Raw genomic sequence first — 20,719 nt, forward strand, 5'->3', positions numbered from 1 at the left:
TGTAACTTAGTTTTCTTTCCTGCTAAGAAAATAGCGAAGGACTTTCCTGGGTGGCTCAGTGGCTGAGGCTCCCAATGCAGGGGGCACCGGTTCAATCCCGAGTGAGGCAACTAGATCCCACATGACACAACTAAGTTTGCATCTCACAATAAGACCGGGTGTGCGTGCGGGCTTAGTCCCTCAGTGGTTGTCCAACTCTTGGCGACTCCATGGACTATAACCGGCCGGGATCCTCTGCCCATGGCATTCTCTAGGCAAGAACACTGGAGTGGGTTGCCATTTCCTACTCCAGGGGATCTTCCCGACCCAGGGATCGAACCCGAGTCTCCTGCTTGGTAGGCAGATTGTTTAGCACTGAGCCACCTGGAAAGCTCCCCAAAATAAATATTAAAAGAAAAAATAGCAAAGGCAAGGTGTTCAAGGGGGAATCTGTCATGGCTTTAACCTGCAAGTACAGGAGTCAGCAGCAGCACCAAGAGAACCGAGGGAAGAAGGAACAGCCATTCCCTAGGAACATGGAAAACAATTTTTATCAGTCTCAGACTGCTAACAAGGAATATCATTCCTCCGGCCTCAATCGTCCCAGCTTCTACACCCAGTTTTAAAGCAGGTTAATTAAAAAGCCTCCTGCCTAAGATAACCTGAAAGTGAAAGTCGCTCAGTTGTTTCCAACTCTTTGCAACTTCATGGACTATACAGTCCATTGAATTCTCAAGGCCAGAATACTGGAGTGGGGAGCCTTTCCCTTCTCGAGGGGATCTTCCCAATCCAGGGACTGAACCAAGGTCTCTGGCATTGCAGGCAGATTCTTTACCAGCTGAGCCACAAGGGTGGCCCAAGATAACCTGGATATCAGCAATAAGAGGATGGGCAAGTTATTTATGGCTTATGTACATAGTAGAAGAATATGCAAGCCTTTAAAAGGATGAACTGAAATGATTTTCATTACCTGGGAAAAGGTGTGTGCTATGATGTTAACTATTAAAAAAGGATAAAAAATTCTGGGATGACATAGATAGAAAGAGGGAACTACATCGAATGTTAATATCTGTTGTCTCCGCAGGTGAAATTATCTGTGATTTAAATTCTCATAGCTATTTTTTGTTTTCTATTTTTCACTTTATCCTCAATGAGCACATATTACATTTCAAATTAGGAAAAACCATTTTTTTAAAAAGTTCCTTGGTTTGTCATACATATCATTTAAAACATGGTACTTTAAAGAATCTCAAGTAGTAAGATAAGGACCAAAATTATCCAAGCTTGGATAAGAGAATAGTATGTTATCAATGATAAATGCAAACTAGCATCTTTTTTCCTTTGGCAAGGGACCTTTGGTCAATTTACAATTCATCAGCACTTTTATTATGCTGGGAAGACTGGAAAAACAGAAGATGAAAGTCAAACGAACTCTTCTTGTATCAGGGGCAGTAAAACATTTGGTGGGAGGGAAAAAAAAAAAGCTTGAAAGTAGAAGTCAAGCTAGGGGAGTCCCTATTGTTTTCAATAATTTATAGTAGAACTGGTCACCATCACTGAGGATAACAGAGAGTTGGCTACACAGAAATTCATTCCACCTGGCCTAAAAATGTCACTGTGTTCTCCTGAGACACTACCCCCAATTCATAACCAACCACGTATGTGACTATGCACACCATCCTGCCATTTCTCTCTTCAGAGCTGAGGGTAATAACTGCTGTTTACGGAGCACTTACTCTACGCCTTCTGTTCCTCAGCTTAGTCCATCTCCCAGCAAGACGTGGAGGTAGATGTCACTCTTTTACAACAATCCTGGGGCTCAGAGAGAGTAGATGCCCTAAACAAGGGCGCTCAGCTGGAACAGCCTCTACCCCAGGCCTGACTGACCCAGGGGCACAGGAGTTCCCCGGTTCTATGGCCTTGGGCAGAATGCTTTCATACCATCCACCCCTCGTTCTGAGGTCGGCTGAACGGGCAGAACCAGTCCGTCAAGTTGGGAAGAGGCTGGGACAGAGGGAGGGCCAAGCGAGGAGGGTCACTCGGGCCTGGGGGATCCGGGTTAACGCGGCTGTGGAGCTCTCGCAGTACCGCCCTGCCGTTAATACCCTGCACTTTGCAACCCACTTCCTGCTACATGTACACAAACTGTTGTCTATGCACTTCCAGGATGGATGTTGTCTGGGCACCACATAGAAAGTGTATATAAATAAGAAAACGATTTCAAACAAGCCCCGCCATGAATACTAGGCATGTTCTGAAGCAGAAAGGAGCATTTTTACATGAACGTGTCTGAAGTGGATGCTCTGAATACTCAGCAATCTGACTGGCAGTTGTACCAAAACAGAACAGGGTCTTTGATTAGGCTGCTGTGTTTCCACACGATGCTCCCATTAAATGCTAAGTTTAATGCAGGATAAGTGAACCTCTTTCTTGTGTTTTACTGTTAAAACCCGTTGGAGGCTCTGGATCTCCAAGGTCACCAAGCCCTGCAGAATGCTGGGCTGGCAGATCCCACTGTCTCGCTCAGTCTTTCTCAGTCGGGTCGGCAGACTGAAGAGAGGTGAGTCTGAATGTGGTGGCCAAGAGGCACACGTGGCCCGTTTGACTTAAGGACAGAATTTTAACTTTCATTTAACTTTATTAAATTTAAGTAGTCCAGGCCTTCCCTGGTGGCTCAGTGGTAAAGAATCCACCTGCTGATGCAGGAGGCATGCGTTTGAGCCCTGATCTGAAAAGATCCCACGTGCCGAGGAGCAACTAAGCAAGCGCACCACAACTCCTGAGCCTGAGCTCCAGAGCCCAGGAGCCACGACTACCGAAGCTCATGGCCCGAGAGCCGGTGCCCCACAGCTAGAGAAGCCACCGCCCTGGGAAGCCCGCGCATCGCAGCTGGACAGCAGCTTCCGCTCGCCAGAGTTAGAGAACGCCCCGTGCAACAACGGAGACGCGGCACAGCCAAAAATAAATAAAATTTATTTTCTAAAAAATTAAGTAGTCCAGTGGCGACAGTACTGGCCAATACGGTTATAGAGGACATATTTGCAGATATAACCATGTATTTATAAAAATATAAGCATACTAAATATAGTGTTATGACTTACTTTTTTTCACTTAATATAACATGAATTTTTTTCCATTTTAGTAACTGTACCTCTGGATGTTATTTTTAATACCTATATCTGTGCTGTCCCGTACAGTAGCCACAAAAAATGTGTGGCTGTTGAGCACCTGAAATGAGGCTAGTCCTAACTGAGATATGTTGTAACTGGGATTTCAAAAGCTTCATATGACAAACAGTGTAAAAAACATTAACAATCTTTACATTGATTGCATATAATCGATGACAGTATTTCAGAGATAGTGGGTTAGGCAGAATGTACTATCTAATTTCACCTGTTTCTTTATACTTCCACTCCTAGCAGCCGGAATAGAAGAAGTGAGAAAATGGCCACTCAAGTTAGTGTCTGGTTCTGCAGATTGGGGAAGGCCCACTGGTTTGTCCTTGGCCAGGCCTCGGCGTGGGGCAGCCACCAAACAGGTGTGGCCCTAACAACAGAGCAGGCTGGGAACGGCTCCCGACATCGCCCAAAGGCCTCAGACAAATCTTCGTTCTGCTGACCCCCAGCCTTATGGCCTGGAGCAATTACATACTTTACTTTCCTCCAACTTCCCTGCACTTGACTTTTTTCCAACTGAAAAAATGGTGATGATAACAGACATAATTCAGAGGGGTTATGAGGATCAGATGAGAATCTAGAAAAGTCTGGCAATTTTTTATAAAGTTAAATATTCACTTAGCATGTCACTAAGCAATTTCATCCCTAGGTACTTACCCACGAGAAATGAAAACACATCTACACAGACTCGTATGTTCATAGTATCTCTATTCATGATTAGCCCCAACCTGGAAATAACCCAAAAGTCTACTAACTGGTCAACAGATAACAAGTTGTAGAACATTCAAACAGTGGAACATTACTCAATAATAAAAAACATACAACAACAAAACATGCAACAGAAGAACCACATTCTATCTGTGGGGTATCTCTCTTAATAAACCTGCTTTCACTTAAAAACAACAACAAACATGCAACAGTATGGAGGAAGCTCAAAGCTCTAAACTAAGTAAGAGAAGCCAGACACCAAAGACTATATCCTACAAAACTCCATTTATATATGACATTTTAGAAAAGGTGAAACAACAGTAACGGAAAGCAGATCAGTAGTTGCCAGGTACTGACTGCAAAGAGGACCAAGAAAGTATTTCAAGTAATGAAAATGTTACACAGTGGTGACATTTACATGGGTTAAAACTTTTCAAATGGGAAAAGTTAGCACAGGGCATATAAAAAGTGCTTTAAATAATGCTAACTGTTCTCATGACAAGTATTGTCTAAAACCAAACTCAGATTCACCATCTTTCTGGGAAGACCAGCTACCCACTGCTTACCTTATACTATTTTTGCAATCATTTCTAGTGTCCCTGTTTCCCTCCTGCCACCGACTTGAGATTTGGCCTTTCTAACTTCACTGCTTCGTGATCGCTTCTGGACTCTTCTCTTCCTTCCACCTTTCTTACTGAACCTTGCACGCTGCCAACAAATGAAGTTCCTAAAATACCACCTTCTGCCACATGTGTGCTTCGAGCCCCCTCCCTGCTATTCAGATCCTTTAGTGTGGCATCCAAAGGACCCCACAATTGGCCCTAGTCTCCTTTTCCATCTTTTAATCTGCACCAGAATCTTCTACAATAAATCTTTGTGTGATGAATGAACCAATGAAGGCTGAGTCTGCCTTGCTTAGACCTGCATCCCAAGTGCCTAGGATGGTGCCAGGAACACAGGGGTATACTCAGCAGCATCTGATGAATGAACTAAAGACCTTCTGCACCCTGAAAATGCATCCTGATCTCAGAGAACAGAGCTGCTCATTCTCTCATTCTTTTTTTCTTTTAACTGAGATCCTTTTGGTGGGTTAGTAATAGTTTGGAACAAGATAAACAACTAGGGGTTCTGGAAAGTGTTTCAAAATTTATGTGTTAAAGCTTATAAGGCTTCTATTTCTACTTTAAAACAATCTGTCAATAAATATTTAAGTATTTTTTCCCTTTAACTCAAAACAAAGGGTCTCCAAGTGTAGGCGTAAGACATAAGGGAGGCATCACAGAGATGTGAGCATAGTTCCAGTTGGTTTATCATGGTTTTGACCATTATGTAGCTTTGAAAAGTATTTTCTTCTTAGTCATATAGGGTTTCATTTACAACCATAATGGACTGTGACTAAAGGCAGATTTAAGGAAAAGCCAATGGCAAAATATGAGTAAGAAAGACAAGAAATGGGAATCATTGTAAAAATGGTTATTCTGAAAACTGCCTGAAGCACCAGGTATGTTTACCTTACCACAATTCTTACTGTAAGGTTTCAGAAGCCAGTGTAATTCAGATCCCAAAGATAAAATATAATTTTTAAAAACGTGCTAATCTGAATAGAATATTTTTTAAATTTAAAAATCACTTCCAGAGGTGGTTTTTACAGTTCAGTATTATTATGAAAAGAGTCTGCAAGGGGGAAAAAAGGCCTGTGGAATGCTCATTTACAACAAGCTCTCTGGAAGGCTCCGGTTAAAGCCTTTCCTCCTTCCCCCAGGAGAACTGGGTGGGGCCACACCCACCTGGCCCTCTCTGCTCCCAGGCAGGCTGGCACTTTCAATACCTACTTCTCCTTTGGTTTACGGGTCTACCACCTCTACCAGGGTTGTAAGCTCACTATTTCATTCACCTTTTTAGCTGAATACACAATACAGTGCTTGGCACATAGAAAACTAAGTGCTTGCTAATGTTCCCAACGTCTTAGAGGCTTTCTGACATGGCAGAAACTGCGTGCTTCACACAGCAGCCTGCATCCAAGCCTGGGATACAAACCCACAGCCTGACCGTGCTCATCTTAGCGGAAAGGAAGGCAGTCAGGCCACAGAGAACATGCATGCGTTTCTCAGGAGGCAGTGATCAGAAGATGTCAGCTGCCTATTCCCCCTCCACCCCTGCGAATGGCGATGAGCACGGTCACTTGTCAGAGGAAGTGGCAGGAAAAAGAACAAAGCAGAGGGCTTTCTATTTTATTTTTTCACCCTGCTACCAGAGGTCAAGTGTGTGTGAACTGATGTTGGGATTCCTTTGATGATGAACAAAAGCTGGGATGTGAGGAGCTGAAGTGGGCATTGGCCAGGGACCTCCTCCCTGCGGGCCTGGCCTTCAGGAACGCCTCTGCTGGTCTGGTGGCTGAGCCCGTGGCCTGCCCACTTGCCTCTTCCACCTCCCCTGCCATCTCTGAACACCAACAGCCAGCTCCGCTGCCAGGCAGGCCTGTAAGGAGACTCTGTGCTCTATCTCTGAGCCTGGCTGCCAGAGCATGTCCCTCCAGAGTAAAAGGGAAAAACAAGGAGTGGGGAAGGGGTTGGGGGTAGGGTTCTTTGAAATGTCACTGGTCTTTTTTGCTATTTTCTAGCAGTCACAGTTGACAGCGAGACGAACTTTTAAAGAAATATTTTTCCTTTTTCCATTCAATGCCTAAAAAAGTAAAAGTGCCTAAAAAGTTACTAGACTCTAACAAATACAGAGGGTAAACTACAACCAGAACAGTGACATCTATGTGCTGAGTTCTGTTCAGAATGACCCATGAGTCTGAGTTCAGTTAATCGTCACACAGAGCCCGAGCATCTTCGTACTAACCCCACTTCACAGATGAAGAAACTGAGGCTGGGACTTCCCCGGTGACCCAGTGGTTACGAATCCACCCTGTATGCTGGGGACATGGGTTCCATCCCTGGTTGGGGAACTAAGATCCCACATGCCAAGGGGTAACTAAGTCCTTGAGGCCCAACTACTGAGCCCACGAGCACAACTAGAGAACCCCTGTACCACAAGGCAAGATCTCGCATGCGGCAACTAAGGCCCAATGCAGCCAAATAATTTTAAAAGAAGAAACCGAGGCTGGAGAGATTGGGCAAGATCACTAAGGCACTGCCCCACTCCTCCAGCTATTTACAGTTTCACCTGTGTTGGAGAGAGAGGGCATAAACAGAGAACAGGGAATAAGACATAATCTGTGTGTAAAATGCTTGCGACTTTCGCACAAATAAAATTGAGTGGGAATGACAGAGGAAGGAAATCACATGTAGTTTAGTAGGGAAGACAGTAGGTAGCAGTCTATAGGAAGGGCTTCCGGAGCTGAGCCCTGAATAAATGCATTCATTCAACAAACTCATGGGTTCAGTAATATTTACTGAATACTTCCTGTCTGTGGCAGAGACTGTGCTAGTTTGAATCAAAATAGCAATACATAGAGAGACATGAAAGGCTGGATTTCAAGTTTTAAAAAAAAGGGAAGAAAAGCACCCACAGTGGCTGAGCAGTGGCCTGTGTGGCCCTCTCCATTTAAGGAGTGGGAAGGGGAAGAGGTGAGCTGTCTAAGCACAGCCCCGCTGCCCGACCCCCCTCACTGCCGAAAAAGCCTCAGCTGAAAAATAAGGAGAAATGGCCTGTTTCTGATGAGCCATGTCAAAGAAATGTGGGCAGCCTTCTTTGAGTACCATAAACAGAGGTGCCGCGGTAAGAGGCGGGTCTGAGGCCGGGCTCTTCGGCACAGAGCCCTTTGCCCTTCCTCCGGGCACTCTGGTCACTAAGTCCCCTGGCACTCACACCTACAAGCACCAGGCAGGCTGCGGCCCAGAGCGATTCTTCACACTCACGGGACACAATTCATCTGCTGTTCTCATTACAGCTGTCTCTCCAACAGCATGGGTCTGAACTGTGCGGGTCCACTTACACAAGGATTTTTTTTTCCCCAATAAATATGTACCACGGTACTACACCACGTGTGATTGGTTGAGGCCACCAATACAAAGGGCAGGTTACAAGGTCATATGCGGATTTCCCAGGGTAAGGAGGGCCAGTGCCTGAACCCCCATGTTGTTCACAAGTCATCTTTAGAGGATTTTCTTTAAGTGGTAATATATGTGATAGTGTGGTGCATTTTTTAAAATGCACATCTCCCACCAATTTAAATAAGTAACTCTCCAAATTTACAGTTGTCAAAATTCTTCCAGTGATTCCAGCCTGAAGATTCAGAGCCCATGAGCAGGTTTCAGGTCAGTGAGGTTCTGAGAGGTCACATAAACATGTAAGAGTGTTTATGGAGGATCGGTCCCTCTGATGAATCAGATACCCTGAAGGAGCTGGACCCAAAGAGATAAAAGACTCAGAATACATCCTGCGGTTAGCATCCAGCAATGTCATAAAACTTTTCAGGGTGAGGGCTAAGGGGTTGGGGGCTTATTTTCAAGATAATGAAAAGTGTTCTAAAATTGAGTATGGCAATAGATACATGATTCTGTGAATATACCAAAAAGCCATGGAGCTGTACACCTTAAACGGGTAAACTGTATGGTATGTGAATTACATAAAGCTGTGACACAGCAAACAGCTTCCGGGGAAGACTCCCGTTACTCTGCAGTGAGTTTCCCAAGCTAACATTATGTTCATGAATACCCTGGGAGCCACTAAAAAAATAACTACTGGATTATTTGAAGACTATAATGACAATGGAATTCCCTTTTGCTTTCAACTGTCCTCTTTTGGGGGAAATGCATGATATCGTGATCCTGAGCTGGTAACCACCAGATTTACCTCAAATTTGGTGGTCAGAAAAGTCCACCAGAGATTAAGTGGCCAACGGGCAGGCACTCTTCCCTCCACTGAGGTCCAAGTACTTATCCAAGGTCAAGTACTTGTTTCTTAGCCCTTCGTTAAAAGCTTCAAGCTGAAAACACAGGGCCCCCCTCATCACCTCTGAAGAGGAGCCACGTCCTATTTTCCCCAAACCATGGGCACGTTATCCATGAAAGAAGTCACTGACAAGGGCAAATGCCAGCTTAAGGGGAAAAACAATAGGAAAAGCCTACTGCTCTCCCTGCCACAACACCTCCCCTACACTTAATCACTTCCAAGTTCTGAAACAATGCCTGTGTCCACCTTGCCCATTTTCAGGATGGAACAGAAAGGAGCTTCATTTCATATGAAGCTGCCTGGAAACCGCTCACACCACCTGCTTGCCATGGAGAACAGAGGTTTTGTTTAACTTGCCCCAGATGAACCCATTGAGATGCTCAATCAACAACCTGTATTTTGAACAATCTCAAGATCACAATACACATGGAAGTGTACATGTGGGTGGCTGTTTTCATTATTACCCCCGGGGAGCAAAGCGAGTAAGTATCTTTTCACCTAAAATAAACCTTAGCCCCAAAATCCTTGTTTCCTCCCAGTAACTCCAGCCAGGTTATTATCTGTATTCCTGAAACAAGAAAGCTTTCTAGTGGGATAATCCTCAAAAGAGGTGACGTATGAGAATTAAGAGTCCTCAGCCCCTACCTCAAGGTACAAAACAATTGATTCTTTAGCAGAAAGAGACTGAAGAAGAGACTGAATCTATAAATTAACTAATTACAAGTCTCTAAGCATCCAGCTCCGTTTTCTGACTGCATCCATCAGGGGTTTCAAGGACAAGCACAGAAAAATATACAACCAAGTAGAAGATGAGTGATTAGAGTCCCAGAAAATCACTATTATTATCTTATTATAATGTGTGCATGCAAGATAACGATCATTCTGCTTCCACTTGTCTATGCAAACACCCTGAAAAAAATTTTTTTTAATATTCAATATAACTTGGTAATCAAAATAAGTTTCTAAATAACATCTCCAAAGGAAGCCCAGATGGATTCTGATATTGAGCACTGGACTATTTAAACTGTCAGGGCCTTCAAGCAACCATGGCTCCTGTTTTGGCATCACATTTGATCAGGTATTCTGGTGAAATGGGAATAGAGTTTAAAACACTTTATTTAAAAAACAAAAGGTTAGAAGAGGTTGAAGCTTAATAAACCAAGCCACAAAAGGAACTTCAAAACTCTGTTATGACAGGTAAAGATTCTGGTTGACTTGCATATACCTTGGAAAACAGAAGACCTCAGAATCTGACAGAACAAAGTTCCATGCGAGCAGGAGCTATGAAGTTCACCTCCAGCAGGTGCCTGGCACATGCCAGGCGCTCAGCACATCTCTGTTAAGGGAACAGGTATTGGTGAATAAACAAGCTGTGCAGGAATGCACTTTCCAAAATCAGAGTTCAAGGTGAGATCCATTTTCAGTAAAGATTTTAACATGAAATATTATCTTTTCCACTGACTTGTAAAATACTGTTTTGCCTCAAATACCACTAAACCATCTTGTTTCTCAAGAATAAAATGTACCAAATGCAGAGTCAATGGGCCCTAATTCTGATGAACCTCAAGGAAGAACAGTTAAAAAGGGAGGAAATGGGAGATTAAGACCTATCAAACTACAGCATAGTGACCAGCAAAAATTAGATACAGACGTTTGACAACAACCTTCTCCAAAACTGGAGGTTTTCCTCTGGTTTCTATTTCAGCTAGCTAAGCAGTTTTCTTCAGTCTGCGGACTTCCAAAGCTTTCCCTTTCATGTAGTTGAGAACTTACATATTTCATTCATAACGCTCCCAAAGTTTCCCACAATTTACCTGGGTGACTTCTTTTACTAGAATCTCTTTTGTCTGGAAAGTTCTTCCCTTTCCACTCCCTACTCCCCTTGCTGAAAGCATCTCTAAATACCGTCCTTTCTGATTTTATGGAAGTTTCATTTCCTTGCAGCAGAAGCCTGCTCTATTTCCTGAAGCTAAATTCACCGTGCTCCATAAATGTGAAAACAAAATCAAACCACATTCAGGCACAGAACCACCTACCAACCTGCACCTTCTGCCGGTTTTTCATCCCAATATGCCTTTCTGGTGGTGACCTTGTGTTCCCTTCATCCTTCTGGCATCTCTATTTTCCAATCCACAGAATTTTCCCCTCCCAAGCCCATAAATTCTAAACCATATGGAACAAAACATTTTCTGCTATAAATCCTGTTTCTCAAGGCTCAACAACCTTGATAAACAAAAGTAACCAAGGCCAGAAATTAGCTTACTTGCAATCAAAACGTGTTAATGTATTTAACCCTTTGCATATATGTGGCCACACAATGAATAGATGGAAGGAGGAAGGAATGTACTTTACAAATACTTCGTAAAGACTTTTTCATCTGATCTTCTTAACAACCTTGGGAAGCAGACAGGGCAGGCATTTTACTACCCCATTTACAGGTGACAAAACTAAACATCAAAAAGCTTAAGTGAAAAGAAAAAAAAAAGGCTTAAGTGACTTGCCCAACCAATGTCGTCACATGACATGTCACCCCAAACCCATATTAGGGTCCTGCCTCGTTCAACCCAAAGGATGTCTACCATGTACCCTCTCCATAGCTTTCTGTCCTACATACAGTCAAGGAGTAACTTCACAGAGATTTGGCATTTGAAAGAGAGGATGGTCCTCTGATTTTGGGGATACCATCTCCCTTCAGCTAACAAGCCAGAAAACCATCTTCCAACATCCCAACAGAAAACAATGCCTTTTTCTTCTCTATACCACTTTTAACAACTACTGCTTTTCAAAACAATTTCCAACAGTTTCTGTTTTAAGGAGACTTACCCTTAAGACTCTACTAGTCCAAAAAGTTTGCATCAGCATAGGATTTTCTCAATAAAGTTCAGGGCTGATGCAATATTTTTCAGTCTCATATTTTACAGCTAAACTGACAAGAACATAGAACAGTCAAAAATTACGCAAGACAATGCTGCATTTTTTTTTTTTCACTCTGCCACATCTGCCTCTATGTGTCTCCTGTGAGTCACTGTCTTTGGTGTTCAGTCATCATTATAGGAACTCTCATTCTCTACCCTAAATTATTTCATTTCTTAAAGAAAACCTCTGCAATGATAACAGAATCCTATGACATCTTTCACCACTTTGCTGAAGCACTGACCCCTTAATGCAGAGCCTCAGATGTCATGCTATTCCAATTTTTTATCACTCCAGTTTAACACAAACAGAAAAGAAGATGAAAGACAGTTACAATTCATTCACTTATTCAATCAACAGACACATGAAATCCTATCAGATGCCTGGAATTGGAGCCCAAAAATGAACAATAATTGTCCCTCCTCTCACAGCCTGGTAGAGTGGAAAACTAGAGTAAAGAGAATAAACTGATCAAGGTTAAGGTGGAGGTGAGCACAGGGCGTGGGGCAGCGGCCATCCATCATGAAATGCTTTCTGGAAGAAGTTCTGTGAGCATTTATAATCAACTCTCTGGACTTTCAGTACAAAATAAGCCTAAGACCCAACCCCACTCCCTGAAAGGATATAAGATGTACTGGTCAACAGTCAAGTTAAAATAATAATCTAATTAAAATAGCAGAATTTATTCTTGATTCCCAGTCCTAAATTTCAACTCCTAACCTCTATTCCCTTAGGCACAAATTACAGAGGGGTTACCAAATTCTGTCCCATACAGAGCCTTCTCACAAGTCTGTAGAACAGAATTAAAGACATGCACAGTGAAATAAAATGCACTTTAAAAAATACATGACCATTTTCCTAGACTGGAAGTGAACACTTTGAAGGATCCAAGCCCTACAAAGCATGACTGTCAGAAGAGGAAACTGAGGTTCAAAAAAGTCCCGCTTTAATACAACAGAATAAAAGATGTCTTTGAAGTCGCCAGAACAGCTTGAGCAAGAAGAGGAACAGAAGGCTATTGTGGGGCTTCAGGCTCCAGATGATGAACCCCAAACCCCCTGCAATGGTAAACAAACAAGCCTCTGAGTGGAATCTGATTTGGTGACCCAACAAAACATTACAATCTAAGGAATCTCTCTCTCCCCATTCATTATTTCCCAAACAAAGTCCCACTGGCTAGCAGCTCCTGGTTTTTTGGGTTTTTTTTTTTTGGGGGGGGGGTGCTGGTTTATTGCTGGTAAATTATAATGCAGTGTGCTTTTCAAAAAAAAAAAAAAAAAGGTACAGGCATACGAAAACAACCACGATTTTAAAGACCCATAAAAGACACTATGTAACAGAAATGAACTCTGTCTGTGTTTGCTATGAGGACCTATTACTCCTTTATGCTACTCCAGTGGGTTTTAAACTCAATTGAATGCTACCATTGCCTGCTAAAGAGCATGTCAGGGAAGGGAAGGAGCAATTTCAAACACCTGCCTCAGCAGGAGCCCAAATTGCCTCCCTCACCATCTTCCCGTGCCTCAAGCAAGCAGCTGACCTGGAAAGGGGGCTTCAGAAACCGGCCACTCTACCATCCCAACAAGTAGGCTCTATAAAGTCATCCTTCCATTTGGCCCGGCACACCCTCATCCCCACCACTCGGATCCCCAGCTGAAAGGAGGGAAACTCAGCCGCCCCAAAGAGGAGAAATGCAGTGGGTCCTGAGTGGTCCCTTTCCCCAGCCGGCCCGAGGTGGGCCCGGGGGTCCCTCACCTCCCCCGACTCGGTGTCCCTTCCCAGGCACCGCCGAGCCCCTCCCACTCCCTTGGCCCAAGGGGCTGCGGTTACCACCCGCGTCCCCTCAGGACTTCGGCTGCCGCCTGGGCCCCGAGGACCCTGGCCCATAAGCGACGCCACGCCCGAGCCCTCTCGGCCCGGACCGCCGACCCCTGCCCCGGGCCCCTCCCGGGCGACCCTGCCCGGACGCCCTCAATCCTCTCAAGGCCCGGGGCCGCCCCGCGCCGCCCGCCCCGACCGGCGGGCCGCGCACCGTGTGAGACTGCAGGCTCTGGCTCGCCTCGATGGCCGCTGTCAGCGGCACCGTGTCGTCCAGCAGCACCTTGCCGGCCGGCGGCTTCTCCATGAAGGCCATCCCGGGACGCCGGTCCGCCACCGCCTCGGGACCAGGGGCAGGAACCGCGGGCGCCGAGTCCTGCCGCCCGCCGGGCTCTGCCGCCGCCGCCGCTGTCAACACGCGCCGCCCCACGCGCCGCCGCCGCCGCCCGCCGGGCCCGCGGGGCCCTAGCGCCGACCTGCCCCCGCCGCCTTGGCTGTCGGCACAGGCAACCCTTTCGCGCTGCCCCCTCCGCGGGGTCCTAGGGCCAAACCGTCGGTCACAGCTGTCCTGGATCTGTGTCTCCAAGCTCCACGTAGGCGCACCGCAAGCTCGGTACCTTCAGCACCGGCCTCAGACCTCGGGACAGTTCACCCTAAGCCATCACCCCCAAGAGGTCCTCAGAGCCGGACACAGCGTCTTGGGCTCTAGGCTCCGGGAACGCTCAGGCCCAAACAATCCCAAACATTTCCTTGATAGGTTTCTCATACTAGACCCTCAAAACTGTACACCCTGACTTACAACTGACCCTTTCCCATCAAGCCTCCCAGGTCAAAGAACCCTAAGACCAAGAAAAAAGGGCCTTCAGGATGGGACTCTCCTGCTGTGCCTTGCAGAACCACAAACTTTCTAGAACAAGCCCCTCAAATTCAGATTTTGTGGGGACCTCTTGAACTTGGCTCTTCAGACTAAAAAACCTAAGAGCTGGGCCCTTAGAATTGAAGCCCTAAGACTCCAGCACTCTCAGACCCAAAGCTCTTTGAACTGGAGCCCCTAAAACCTGGGCATTGGTCCAGAACTCCCAATCTCTACCCTCTGGCCCAGTTCTAAGCTCAGCACACAGGCCTTCAAACTTTCAACCTCAGACTTGGGGTGCTCCATCCCACCGTACTGGCTCCAAGAACGTCAAAACCCAGAGCCAGATAACTCTGATCAACTCAGACCCAAATCTGCCCCAATCTGCCTGAACCCAAGGCCATAATCCTGACCCACCCACAGTGCTGTCTGCCAGGGCAGCATCCCAAGACAACAGAGAGCTGGAATTACCAGCTGTGTGCCCTTGAATTAAGTTACCCAACACCTCTGAGCCCCAGCTCCCCATCTGTAACATGGAGATAATAAAGCAGCAGTCTATTATAACTACGTATCACTTAGGGAGGGTTCTCTTTTTACTTGTGTTTCTTAAGGCAAATACATTATTTCATTACCAGATTCACAGAAACCAAAATTCGGCTTTAATCATTACTCATATCATGTGGGCTGACCAGAGACAAGGCTCTTCTTGCATACTGCTGGGAGAATATAAATTGGGGCATTTATGCACTCAACAATTATTTACTGAGTACTTAACTATGTAAGAGGTCTGGCACTAGCAGCTGGGATTTGACAACACACATCCTCACCCAGTAATCCCACCTGTAGGAGATTATCTTAAGGAAATACTCAGATATCAGTGCAAATACATAGCACTCAAAGGTATATAACATATAAGACTGGACAAATTGTGATACAATCATAGATATTTTACAAAGATTAAAAATTAGATTATCAAAGGATATTTAATGATGTTGGGGAATGCCCTAGATACAAAAGTAAGTAGGAAAAAAAAAACCAATATATGCATTTTATGATCTCAAGATTTTAAAATGTTCATAGGAAAAACATCAGAAGGAAGCCCACCAAAATATTAGCTGAGGGTCTTTAGCAAACAGAATCATGATGCTATTTTCTGCACTTTTCAAAATGTCTCTAAAAATATTTTACTACTATGTTTAGGAAAAAACATAACAATATTATACAACTGAGTTGCAAAGGTCATCAAATGACAGCCTGTCCTCTTCCTTACTAAGGAAATGAAACTGAAAGTGAGAAATCATGTATTTGATGGACTGAAGCCAGAGACTAACTCTCAATCTAGGCTTTCCTGTGCTCGAGGAATTCTTGCCTGAAGCCTCTGAGAATAAATACTATAGAGAGCCTTATAATCTCATCTACCCAAATCAGTGCCCTGAAGAGCCTAGACTTAACTGGATCCCTGGATCCTCTGGAGACTAGGCTATGATAGTCTGTAAAGCCAGTTGGCTTTTGAAGTGGCTCATGGTGAATGTGGAGAAACTCCCTAGCCCAGAGCTGATCTGAATCAAATCTACTTTGCTTCCAGTCTCATACTGGGTAAAGCAAATGAAATATGCAGTACTTCTGTTGCCATATATATAACTACTCAGGGCTGCAAGGGAAAATAAAGCAAGATTTATATTCTTGTATGCTGCCAAATGTTTAGATAGTCCACAGGTTGTTTAACGGCTTGACATTTGGCCAGACTGACTGAAAATAATGAGTTTCAGTGAGGACGCTTCCAGATCTGGCACCTGTTCTACAAATCAACTCACAGAACCTAGTAAAACACTCAGTGCTTCCTAAGCAGCATCACCTCCCCACTCAGAATTATTTTCTTTAAATATTCATGATTTGCATTAAAAAAAAAAAATTCAAGTCACTTGTGATCATTCTTACTTCCCTTACATACTGGAATTTTTCATCACATCGCAGAGGAATTTTGCTCATGGTTTATAAGGTCATGTGAGCTGTGGCCTCACTAAGAGCCACCCAAGAAATTGATTGTGGCCTAGAAATCGACTGTTTGTGGAGCCTTCTATTAATTCTGTTCTATTTATGTAGTGTCCACATTCATCTTGGGTTTTCTTATGGTTTTTCTGCAAACCAAAGTTTCTCTGAAGATGTTGAGAATTCTGGTCTCTGTGTGTAATCCATAGGAAGAAAAGCCAAGGACAAAGGGAGTGAAACATCCGGGACCCTGGAGAGACTCAAGTGCAGCCCCAGAGTCATTTCACGGCACTGGCAGAGTCAGTTAATAAATTCTGCCAGCACATGACGCATTCAGAGTGGCACGACCACTCAGTGACTGTCAACCTTTGGTAGAGTATGTTTTAATGTAAAATCTTAATAGATATAATTTAGTAGCAATTTTCTTTGGGAGTAAATTGGTCTCTTAATCATGCTCTAAGAACATAAAAAGAAAAATGTCTAATAATTCAGCACAAAATGAAAACCTGTGGTTACCTAAGAGGCACCAATGGGCCTTTAGCAATTTCTTCTTTGTCTAGCTGAATACGCAAGACAATGGTGGCTGTGGGGAGGCTTTCTCCCTGTTGCTACTTAAGATTCACTGCTCAGAAAAAGAAATGAGTGGCATTTCACCAATGTGGAAATGTTTCTAACCAAATACAAAAAATCTGTTAAGCAATTTTCCAGTACATTAGGCTGAAATTGCTTACGATGGATATATATTTCTGTGGCGATCAAACATCCTATAAACTGCAGTCTTATAATGCCCCTCCGTGGAAAGCACTAGGACTATCTGCCTTGCTCTTTCAGTCAGTACTTTTGTACTCACTTCTCTTTGTGACCCTGGACAGTCAAAGCCACTTCTCAATTACTTGGAAGAGGATTTCCTATATGAGAGTCACTCGTGCTTTCATTAGAAGAGTCACTCTTTCTAGCAGCTTGTAGAGAGCTCAAAATGAAAAAGCCAGCCAGCTAGCTTGTGTTATAGTCAGCTTTAACAAAGCATAAGTGGTCTGAGAATCTTGGCTCAGTGTAAAAGTAACAAGTCATCATTTACAGAGTTTCCCTAAATCCTTGCCTACTTCTCTGTTCCATCTTTTTTCAGTTTATAAAGATCAAAGAAGACCATGACATCTATGGAGCATCAAAAAAAAAAAAAAAAGAGACATTCCTACTGAGAAGCTTACTTTAAGTTACACACTGTTAATCAGCTATCCATCAGATCTCATATACACAAGTCCCCACCACGCCTGACCTGCACACAGTTTCATCTTTAGAATAACTCTTTCAGTAATTCTGTTCTGAAGACACTCACTGAATAAATATCAACTTAGAAAAAGTGCAGGCGATAGGTATTGGTAGGAGCCATCAAGTAACAGTGAGGAAAACATTAAAACTGTAACAGAGAATAATAAGATCTAGAATATTCTAAATAGAAAAAAAATTATGTACGATGGTAGTTCCAAATACAAATGCAACATAAGATACTATTACAGAAACTGATAGTGTTCCAGTATGGGAACATTTTAAGACCCACAGGGCAATGGAAAAAAGAAACGCTCTGGAGCCAGGCAGGCCCATGTGAATTCCAGCTCTACTGCACACTAGCTATACAACCCTGGGCAAGTCACAGAGCCTGTAAAATGGAACAGTAACTTCACAACATTGTCTAAAGGATTAGAACTACTGTAGAAACCTGGCTTGTCATTGAAAGAATGGTAACTTATAGTATCAATGATCACACCACACTCCACTTGCACACCCATACTTCAGGACTGCCATTAAGTCCCAGAGAATGCATTCTGCAGGAATAGATGGTCTCAGCATCAAGTGTTTATTTTGTGATTCAAGTTCTCCGTTTTCCAATGTGACACCCAATTATCTGCATGTATCATGTTTCGCCTAAACATACACCTTCTTCAGGTGAACCTGAACCTGTATAAGCTTCCCATTCTGAAACTCCTGATAATGGCATCCTTGCTCTGCACCCTGATTTTGGTATTTTCCACATTACCAACACAAACTAGAAAGTGGTACAATATTAAACTACTCATTCGTACACAACACTGCCCTCTAGTGATGAAAACAATTCTTTCTAGTAGTCTGTTTTAAGAATCCCCTTGATGTAAACATGGAGAAGGAAATGGCAATCCACTCCAGTATTCTTGCCTGGAAAATCCCATGGATGGAGGAGCCTGGTAGGCTACAGTCCATGGGGTGGCAAAGAGTCGGATAAGACTGAGCGACTTCACTCACTTGATGTAAACAAACAAAAAAAAATCTAGTTACTGATCCAGCAGCAGGAAGAGAACATTTTTTTTTTTCCAGGAAATGTGGGTAGATGCAACCAATTAATTTGATCTTATCTTCCTGATCAAAGCAACCAGCTGTGGTCTGAGCTACCATCTAAAGCCACAGAGCACAGATGGGACTACCTGTATGCTCTACTATAGATTCTTGTCTTAATAGTGCTGGCTGTGTAAAGGATGACCAGTAATAACAAATAAGGCACGTTTCCTCTCTAACACCCCTCAACTCTTAATTAAGAACTTGGCCACCATAGTGTTCCTTCAATTTTTTATCTTACAGTTTTTAATAAAAGCATGTGTTATTTATATAACGGGTAGGGACCCCCAAAATATTTTCAAGGGAGAGAGAAAATCACCTGGATTGCTAAAATAGAAACTGCACTCAAGATCTATTCCAGGTTTAGAAAACCAATGGAGATTGGCTGACATCCTGAAAGACTGATCTGTTCTTTAATTTTTGGCCAGATAGCTCCAAACACAGGAAACCTGTAACCTTGCTCACAGACGAGAATGACAACAGCAAAAGTTTAGAGTTCTGGGCCTTGTTCTAGCTACTGTTTAGAGGCTGGGCCTTGTGCTTATCTATTTGTATCTGTCATCTCCAGCACTCCTGTATGGAGTCGTTATCCCTGCTTTATAGATGAAACCAAGAGAGCTTACAGAACTGAGTCCAAAGATGCACATAAGCCCTCCCCCAGTGACAGGAAAACCATCTGAAAGGCAAGAGACACTGAAGGGTCAATAAATCACCATCTTGGTGTAAACAGTAACAAATTATAATAAACTCTAATTCAGAAACTGCTGAAGAACAGGATCTAACAATATTTAGTGTTAAAAGATAGGTGTTCAAAGATCACCTATCTTCCATCGTTGCCTTTAATAATTAAATGCTTGCTACTTATAAACTCAGTGACTTTAGTAAATTCTTATTCTACACAGATATAGGTAGGTTTGTGTTATCTGAATGCAAATCTAATTAGGTTTGAAATCCTAAAAGTAGAACATTAAAAAAAAAAAAAAAAGTAGAACATTAAGCTAAATGATAACTTTCCTAACACTTTTTTCAGTTTTTTTTTCTTTTTTAATGACACCTCATGGGAGCCTGGTTAACAAATGTGCAACCTGAGAATCACCTCTGATCCCCTCTGTTCACTTGTGTGTGTGTGTGTACACGTGTGCTGTGCCACATGGCTTGTGGGATCCTACTTTCCTGACTAGGGATTGGATCCATGCCCCTGGCAGTGAAACCACTGGACCACCAGGAAATTGCCTATTTTTTTTTCAGTGTTGAAAACCTAGATAGATGATGAATATACTTAATCTGGAGTGAAACATAAGTGGACACTGGAACATTTCTCTACCTGCTCCCCTCCCCCAGTACAGGTCTATGAGCCTGTCCTTGCTGAAGAATAGCAATCCCTATTTTCCCCAGAGGCTTTCAATAACAACACTGATGTCTGAATTTGTATCTTTAAAGACGTATTTCAGGATTTGGGAGCCTCTGGGACCATAACTTTAACCCAGCCTTCCATAACAGTCTTTTTACTTTCTAGTACGGAACATGATACTGCAATAATGGCAATGAACCGCTTCAGCTTTTTCACTTCTGCAGAAGCTAAAACAACTTCCCCAACATATAAAGGGGCTGGAAAGTTAATTTCCTGGGAAAGAAACACGCAGCCTGGCCCTGGCATTTTAGTACCGAGGAGAGCTGAAATAAGTCCATTGATCAAAACTCCATGGACAATTGTCTTTCCAAATCTGGTGCGTTTTGCAAAATCTTCATCTAAGTGCAAAGGATTGACATCCCCTGTTATTTCTGAGAAGGTGGCCACATCCCTCGGAGTGAAGGCCCTCCTGAGTTCAGCCCGGTCTCCAACTCTGAGGTGCATGTGCTCTAAGGGCTGCCTGTTCAGCACTGCTTGGCTCAGGCAGATTCTCCTGTGAAGCCTACCCCACCAAAGGCGATGGTTGGACATTACTGGGAACATCTTCAGCACGCTCAAATTCCATCGACAGGAGTTTTAGGGCTGCTTCAGTCTCCAAGCATTATG

General features: G+C 43.7%; 2 protein-coding genes across 11 annotated transcripts in view; both read right to left on the minus strand.

Moving 5' to 3' along the window:
• The window catches only part of PXK (PX domain containing serine/threonine kinase like), a 79,835-nt gene extending 65,925 nt beyond the window's left edge, over positions 1-13,910 (minus strand). For all 10 annotated transcript variants that reach the window (XM_070455801.1, XM_070455811.1, XM_070455800.1 and 7 more), the window contains exon 1: positions 13,708-13,910. In XM_070455801.1, coding sequence (XP_070311902.1) covers positions 13,708-13,809 — 102 coding nt within the window. In that variant the 5' untranslated portion in view covers positions 13,810-13,910. The remainder of the gene's footprint in view (positions 1-13,707) is intronic.
• A 1,007-nt stretch (positions 13,911-14,917) lies between these two features.
• HTD2 (hydroxyacyl-thioester dehydratase type 2) lies at positions 14,918-20,665 on the minus strand. The gene has a single exon (XM_070455832.1). It carries the CDS (start codon positions 20,654-20,656, stop codon positions 20,150-20,152), a length of 507 nt encoding a protein of 168 aa, XP_070311933.1. The 5' UTR covers positions 20,657-20,665; the 3' UTR covers positions 14,918-20,149.
• Between the last annotated feature and the right edge of the window lie 54 nt (positions 20,666-20,719).

The sequence above is a fragment of the Odocoileus virginianus genome, chromosome 26 (assembly GCF_023699985.2).
Source record: "Odocoileus virginianus isolate 20LAN1187 ecotype Illinois chromosome 26, Ovbor_1.2, whole genome shotgun sequence".
NCBI classification, from domain to species: Eukaryota; Metazoa; Chordata; class Mammalia; order Artiodactyla; family Cervidae; genus Odocoileus; species Odocoileus virginianus.